The sequence below is a fragment of the Solanum lycopersicum genome, chromosome 5 (assembly GCF_036512215.1).
Source record: "Solanum lycopersicum chromosome 5, SLM_r2.1".
In the NCBI taxonomy this organism is placed as follows: Eukaryota; Viridiplantae; Streptophyta; class Magnoliopsida; order Solanales; family Solanaceae; genus Solanum; species Solanum lycopersicum.
In genome coordinates this window covers 67686886-67695389 of record NC_090804.1, presented here as the reverse complement: position 1 = coordinate 67695389, position 8504 = coordinate 67686886, and the positions used below count along the sequence as shown (strand labels likewise).

The 8504-nt window shown below is 30.0% G+C and overlaps 1 protein-coding gene across 1 annotated transcript; it reads right to left on the bottom strand.

Annotated features, from left to right (window-relative positions):
* Positions 1-2901: 2901 nt before the first annotated feature.
* On the bottom strand, positions 2902-6903 carry LOC101262721 (ubiquitin-conjugating enzyme E2 7). Its single transcript, XM_069298619.1, has 6 exons — positions 6508-6903; positions 5799-5901; positions 4208-4305; positions 3998-4098; positions 3356-3433; positions 2902-3238 (listed from the first exon to the last, which is right to left on the bottom strand). The coding sequence occupies exons 1-6, from the start codon at positions 6560-6562 to the stop codon at positions 3161-3163; spliced, it is 513 nt and encodes a 170-aa protein (XP_069154720.1). The 5' UTR covers positions 6563-6903; the 3' UTR covers positions 2902-3160.
* Between the last annotated feature and the right edge of the window lie 1601 nt (positions 6904-8504).

The window sequence follows — 8504 nt, the reverse complement described above, 5'->3', positions numbered from 1 at the left end:
ATTCTTGAGTTGAATATGAAATCCTTTAATATAGATATGTTTTTTTATTAAATATTATTTTATATCAAGACTCGAAATTGAGACTTCTTATTTTAAGTTTTAATCATTCTTGAGTTAAATACTGATATAAATATGTTTCCTATTAAATATTATATTATATCAAGACTCAAAATTGAAACTTTCATAATCTCATTGGTTGTTTCAAATGCTTTGGTGTATGATCAAGATATTACTACATGTGCAATAATTAAGAATTTTTATTATGTTTAATCTATGTAACTAATTTTGGAATTTATTATTTGTATTTATCGTTGAAAAGTTTCATGTCGAGTATGAATATAAAAAATTATTCTTTAATATCATTTTAAGCGATTCTCTGAATTCTGGTTAGACATGATATTTATTTTGATATATCATACTATTATATTAAGACTGTTTTAATCATTCTCGAGTTAAGCATGGAATTCTTCAATATATAAGTGTTCTTTATCAAATATTTTATCATAGTCAAGATTCAAAATCGAGACTTTTATTAAGAAGCAATCTCATTTATTGCACTAAATTTTTTAATATTATAATCATGATGTTGCAACATAATTTTAAGGTATTTTTAATTATTTTTTATTTTATCTATAAGATTAAGCAAAATACAACTATGAACATCAAGTGCTAAATAAACTTGTCCATTTGAGTTCACATTAATATTCATAAACTCTGAAATTATAATTGAATTAAAATTTTAAATGTTATTTCATCGCTCGAAATTTAAATTAGCACCAATAAAATTAATTTTAATTCATCGTTGTCGAGTGAACTTGAAACAAGCTATCTCTTAACTATTTTATGACTTATCTTTAGCTAAGTGAATCTTAGCCTTTTGAATCGTCTTCTATATTTTCAAGTAATAACACTAAAGATATTTATAACAAATATTCAATAAAATAATCAAAATATGAAAATTGACCTACACGTCAAGTTAAAAAGGATTAGAGATAATGTATATATCTATAATTAGTGTTTAGGACCACCATAATCAACATTTTTTAATGTGTTTAAGTTACTATATTAAGATTAAGTCTGGATAGTTCAAAAGCTAAAAAACCAAAAAAAGAACATAAATAATAAAAACCACTTTACATCATTTCAAGTAGTTTCAAAATTCAATTCAAACGCATTATTTATTTTTTTAAAAAATTAGAGAAAACTCCAATCAAAATATTTAAAAATGTTTTAGAAGGTTTTATTCATGAAGATATTTAAATTCATATTTTTATTTCAAGATTACCGGTAGATGGAGCATATAATTAATGGGTTCAACTGGATTTAATATTTAGCATAAATCATATATAGATATATATGTGAATTTTTACTAAAAGCTTAAAAGAACATAAGAAGTTATGAACTCATAATGATTAGAACAATAACGAGTTCAATCGTAAATCTTGAAAGTTAAATTTATTAAATTTAAATTTTGAATTCATCGCCAAATACGACAATCGTTCTTGATGGTCCAAAGAACCAAATTCTTGCATGTATCTTCATGTGTAATATAAATATGCACCTTTATGTTAGAACATTGCCTCTATTCCACTCTTTAAATTGTAAAATGAAAGATATTTTAACAAAATATATAACATTATTTATCGAAAAATTATATGGAATATATAACAAAATGTATGCTATATATACGTTAAAAAAATATGATTTTGTCAATAGTAAACATATTCCGATATTGCAATAACTTATTTCTTGTATATCTTTTTTCTTTCTGATTTTTCATTCGATGTACAATATCATATATTTGTTTAATTAAATTTAAATTTGTGTACTGCATGACACATTATTGACGATAAAGCTTCCAAAAGGATTTTTTTTTCCCCGTTTTAAAAGCTAAAATTCAAAACCGTTGATAAAAGAAAAAATTTCGATCATCTCATCAGAAGCGATATTATTCTTTTTTTTTTAAAACCTGAAAAAAGGATGGTGAATCATATTAAAATCTATACCAAGATGCAAAGAACCATCACTCTATTATATGTGACCCAAAATTAAAGTGTATATTCTTTTAGTATATTGTTTCATAAATGAGGATCATTGCAACCAACTTCAGATATTTAAGTATAATTTATACAAAAACTTCGATTATTTTGTCTAAAATATGTCTAAAACTCATAAAATTTTGGTTTTGTTTTAAATAAGAATCCTCAAATTGGCTATTTATGCACTTTCCCCTAGAAAATGATATATAGTACAAATATACACACATAAAGCTATGGGCCTTTATAAATGGTAACAAGCCCATTACCTATGTGGCCCATATCAATGATAAGACAACATTAAAGGCCCATTTGATGAAAATGGAGGCACGTTTCGCTTTTCAAATAGATTGATCTTTTATTTTTTGCCTTTTAGCAATCGAATTTATGTCTAGTGGGATATACATTCTTTAGAAATTGAAATGATGCCTAATAACCCGAGCATAACTTAGTAAAATATTACGATACGAAAATACAAAGTTGCAAATCCCAAGAAAATGGTTAGTTATAAAGGGGCATATATTAAAGAAAGAACAACACTAAATAAGAACGTGCAAATGATCCCAAATTTTTTGAAGAGTCCGAACAATATAAGTCCTCTTTATACAACGGACACGAAAAGTACTTCACGACACGAAAATAGGCAATGTCTACTAGTGTTTATTACACACCATGAAAACAAATCGCTAATTTCTAGAGAAACCCTTTAACAACGAGCCAAATTTTCAACAACGTACTTCGTATAATCCCACAAAATAAGGTCTAGGAAGGGCAAGGTCTGAGTAGAGACCCTCGGCTCAACCGAGAACGGTCCCAAAAGAAAAATAAAACGACAGCAAAACAGTAACTAATATGATAATCGAAGTATAAGAAAGATTCATTTAGTTCATTTATGAGATGTACATTAACATCTACAGAGGAAAATACAGACAATGTGAGGCCAGCAGTAAACATCTTTAGAGCTATAAAATAATGAACCTCAAAACTTTATGTTATAACAAAAAATGCAAAACAATGACCGAATTCGCGGAACGAAAAGGCATAGTAATACAGAGAGGTATATAGCCTTGACAAGCAATTCTACATTTGTATCAATCGATAACTAATGACGAAATAAGTTTGTTTTACGTCATTTCTTGGGACCGTCTTACACAACGACTAACCTTTTTCTTGAATTCATCTCTGTTGTCTCTCCATTCCTTCTGCAATATGCCAGAAAGAGACGTATAACAAAAGGCGTTTGAAGTTGATAACGCAACGCAGCGCAGTTTAAGAGGGAACAAGTGGGAAAAAAGAAGTTAATAAATTGGATTACTTACAGCTGCTTCGACATTAGCAGGGGACTCATCATTAGGACTTGAAAGCATTGATATGATGCTCAACATTATGCTCTCCACCTGCATATCGTTCGTATAGCCACAAACTTTTAACATAGAGAAGTTGTGTGTTTGAAAGAAAAATAACATACAACAAATGAAAATCGAACAATCATAAGAGAAACACCATCGAACATGGAAGTGTACGGAAGAGTAGCAAACAAGGTAATAGCTGTCAAAAAGTCGTGAATTGCATTGCTTTCCTTTTTGATCCATGCGACGCTATTAAATGTAATTTGACACATGAAGAAACAACCATTTAAAAGATGGGATCATCATATGCCCATACAGAGAGATGTTAAAGGTATACAGCATCAAAACACGTTCGTTAATTCCTACTTGACCCATGGAACTCTCTCTTTTACAATTTGACACATAAAAACACAACCATTTAAAAAAGGGATCACCACAAGCTCATATAGATAGCCTAATTTATGAATTGTTTGGATCGGGCGAAAACCAACACCATAACCATTTTACTAAAGGAAGTGGGAACATTTAATTTACCAATAAAAAGGAAAAGAAAACGTGAACATCCATTTCATGAATATTCATAGGAAAGAAGACGATAACAGATTTCTGTACCGTATGGACAGGAGACCAACGCTCACTAGCAAGCTCGTAACCATTTGGATCATCGCCAGGGGGGTGAAGAATTGAGATGCAGACCTTTCCATCAGAGTAAACTGTATATCGAACCAGATTTCGCGATAGAGCCAAAAATAATGAGACGATGATGGTAATGAAGATCAATCACTTCACTAATTCTCCGAAATATATATGTAGCTTACGTACCATTAGGATGCCAAACCTCTGATGTAAATTTAACAGTTGGCGGACTGTTGGGATAATTTTGAGGAAAGCTCATGATAGCATTAAAGAAACCCCCCTCACTGCAGTTGCAACAATTACACAAAGTTAGGAAATTTTTTCTGACTCAACCTAATGCATAAGTAAACACTGCAAATGATGAAATATCTACTCCTAACTGAAGTCATCAACTTGAACAACATAAACAAACTAAAAGGAAATATGTATTACGATTGCTAAGCTGCAAAGTCAAAGAAGAATGAGCATGAGTTTCGGTTTAAACAGTTGGGCCTGGTCACTCCGACCCCCCTTCTGAGGCGGCACCCCTTCTCCTGAAATTAGACAGCTATTATGCTGAGTTCCTTGAAGAGAGTCTCCCCACCCACCCCCCACCCCCCTAGGTATTCTCTATCTACCCACCTGGGTAGGATTTTTTTTTTCCAGTTTCTTAGTTAAAGAGTAAGAATGGGTGAGGTGAATCATCAGAGCTACATCAAACATAGATGAAAGACTAATAGAAGGTGATTGGAAACTTTGGACGGGATAAGGTCTATAGAATATGATTAAAAGCCAGAGACAGGGTAATGTGAAAAGTTAGTGCTACCTATATCAGCAAGGAACTTCGGAGATTAGTTTGAGACCAAGGAGAGGGTAGATAGATTGATTTTCATTTCACATTGACTTCCAGGAGAAGAGAAATACATTCGACAGAGAGTTCACCCTCGGCAGTTGGATGCAAGATTCAAAACATTACAACAACAAAACAAAAAAACTATGCCTCGATCCCAAACAAGTCAGGGTTGGCTATATGAATTCCCACTTCTTCACTTAACCTCATTTCATTTCATCATCATACTACATCAGTTTCTAATGGCTGATAAAGTTCCCCCCCGGGAAAAGTTGGATGCAAGGTTCTAAACATTACAACAAAATAACTATGCTTCAGCCTGAAACAAGCCGAGTTCCGCCATTACAACAACAAAAACAACTATGCTTCAGTCCGAAACAAGCCGAGTTCCGCCATTACAACAACAAAAACAACTATGCTTCAGTCCGAAACAAGCCGAGTTTGGCTATATGAATCCCGACGACTTCATTTAAGATCATTTCATCATCATACTAAATAAGTTAATAATGGTCGATAGAGAGTTCACCCTAGGGAAAAGTTGGACGCAAGGTCCTAAACATTATAAAAACCAATTACGCCTCAGTCCCAAAGAAGTTGGGGTCGTCTATATGAATTCCCCCCTTCTTCATTTTAGCTCATTTCATTTCATCGTCATACTAAATAAGTTTCTAAATATTACCAGGTCAGAAAATGTATCTAATCAGAAGCTCCATATCAGACCTTAAATCATGGTGTTTTTATTATAATTACAGCATTCACTGAATCAGAAAACAATCCAAGACCCAAAATTTTCATAACTGTATAAGAAAATACAAACTTATTCAATCGATCATACATCAAGTCAAAGACAAAAATCCATCAGCAGAAAAACAAATTGAAAAAACCAAAGAACTATAACATCAAATCAAAAGAAAAAAAATCTTTAAACTAATACAAGTAAAGACTCACTATAAAGTTTCCGGGGGTCCAATAATGGTGACACTCCATTCGAATAAGTTGCTTTCATCAACCAAACCAGCTGAAAATCCATCAACTGGTTTTTTACAGAGATCTGAAAGTGAAACAATAAGAATTACAAACATCCAATCAAACAAACAGTCCATAGAATGAAACACAAGTACAAAATAAAGGGGAGGAAAATCATACATTGGACTATTTCTGAAGTAACAAGGATCTTTATATTCAAATGAAAGGAAACAATAAAAATCAAGAACTCCAACAAAGCAAACAGTCCATAGAATGAGTACCAGTACAAAACACAAGAAAAACAAGGATCTTTACATTCAAATTAAAGAAACCAATAAGAATCAAGAACACCCAATTAAGTAAACAGTCCATAAAATGAATTATGAGCACAAAATGAAGAAAAAACAAGGATCTTTACAATCAATTTAAGGAAAACAATAAGAATCAAGAACACCCAATTAAGCAAACAGTGAATATAATGATTTATGAGTACAAAAATATGAAAAAGCAAGGATCTTTACACACAAATCAAAGTAAACAACAAAAATCAAGAACACCCAATTAAGCAAACAGTCCATAAAATGAATTATGAGTACAAAAATATGAAAAAACAAGGATCTTTACATTCAAATTTAAGAAAACAAACACCCTTTGAGCTTAGTAACAATAAGAGTGGCAAAAAACTCAATACCTTTGAGCTGTTTCTGAAGTAAAAGACTAGCTTGAGAAGGAGAAGCTGAAGCCATAAACAAATTTATAGTGAGTTAGAGGAGATTGAAGATTGAGATTATGGAGAGCAGAGCAAAGGCAAATTTTGTGGATGAGATTGGATTTGAGGAATTTTTTTTTTTTTCAATTGTTATTAACAGGTTGAAAATCATAATAATGTAGAACATTAGGGTGGTCCTACATATAATTATTTTTTCTTTTCGAGTCTGAAATCTCTGTAATTTCGTATTTTAATTAATTTAAATTTAACTCATAATCAAAAAAAGAAATTATGTTAAACTTGAACTCGAGATATCTAATTGAGTCAACTGCCACATCTTGATGGTATAATCAAGAGGTTGCCACCTCAATAGGAAACATATTCAAAATTTTAATTTTATATATTTCAATTGAGAATTTTTACTATATTTAGTTTACTTAATTAAATTTGAAATTGGTGATTTTTATTTATTGTTGAAGTTTCATGTCAAGTGAAGATAGAAAATTAATTTTTTGATATAATTTTAAGCGATCCACATAATTTTCATTGTTGGATTAGACATAATATATTAATTCTTGTATTATTATCATATTTAAGTTCATCAATAAAATTTATGTAAATTGTCTCTTAGTACTTAACATATAATTATTTTATTTGTTTCTCTCACAACCTATAAACCTTTTAGATTATGATGTGAAAATTTTAATTCTAATTTTTTTTTAATAAGATAATAGTATTAACATAATTTAAAAGTTTATAAGTAATAACAAATATTAGACAATCAATGGTCTAATATATTGTTTATAAAATTTAATAGTATACGAGTAATAACTGTGTCAATAAAATTTTTGATCACTCGCTAATTTATATATACATTTTTTAAAATTATAAAAATTGAAGTTTTTTGACTTATATGTTTTGGTGTAATAAATACACTAGCGAACAACGTAGCCACATAAGTGAAGAATAACCGATTGAACATAGTATCCATTGAAAAATTATATGAAATATATACAAAAATATATGGTATATATACATCAAAAAATACTTTATGAATTAAACTAAACGCCTTTCATGAAATTTATGTTAATCGATAACAAACATATTCTAATACTGTAATCAACACTTCCTTGTATATTTTTTCCTTGTTGATTTTTCATTCTATGTTCAACGTCATATTATGATTCAATTAAATTCGAATTTACGTATAGTGTATCTATAATAAAGAACAAAGCTTCAAAAAGATTTTTTTTAGTGTCTATATTAAACTTGGACCATACTATATTAAACTTGGACCATGTGTCACCCAAAATTAAAGTGTCTATATTCTTTTAGTATATTGTTGCATAAATGATTCCACTTCTCATCTTTTGAGTTTCCTTAATTTAAAGAAATAAATTTTTATTTTTTTAAAAAAAAAGTTGAGCAAGGTCCTTTTTTTTTCTTTCGCTTTTTTTTTTTAAAAAAAATATTGTATTCAATCAAACTAGTTGAGTAAAGTTATTACTTGGGGGTCTTTTGGGTTGATTTGTGAAGGGTTCGATCAAGATTTGAAGTCAAAAAAAAAAAGAGTGTTACAACTAGCTTCAGATATTTGAGTAAAATTTATACAAAAACTTTAATTATTTTTTGTCTGAAATTTAATTTTGACGAAACATAATTAGATTCTAAAACGAATAGACTTATGAAAAATCATGAATTTTTGATTATGCTTTAAATAAGAATCCTCAAATTGGCTATTTGTGCAAATATGCACACATAAAGCTCTGGGCCCATTAAGATCCCTGGCCCTGGTGATAAGCCCATTACATATGAGGCCCATATCAATGATAAGACAAAATTAAAGGCCCATTTTGATGAAATTGACATATCTGGGCCTCATTGTTGATAAGACTTTTAAACTTTATTAAAGGCCCACTTTGTTCCCCACAAATTTCTTCTTATCCATTTTTTGTCAAAATCATTCCTCCACTTACACA

What these genes read in the sequence shown, in the direction of transcription:
- LOC101262721 (XM_069298619.1), bottom strand. Translation starts at nt 6,562, where the DNA reads ATGGCTTCAGCTTCTCCTTCTCAAGCTAGTCTTTTACTTCAGAAACAG. An exon ending in GTTGGTCTCCTGTCCATACG is followed by an intron (nt 3,434 to 3,997) that starts GTACAGAAATCT and finishes AACGATATGCAG; the next exon opens with GTGGAGAGCATAATGTTGAG. An exon ending in CTGCTAATGTCGAAGCAGCT is followed by an intron (nt 3,239 to 3,355) that starts GTAAGTAATCCA and finishes GGCATATTGCAG; the next exon opens with AAGGAATGGAGAGACAACAG.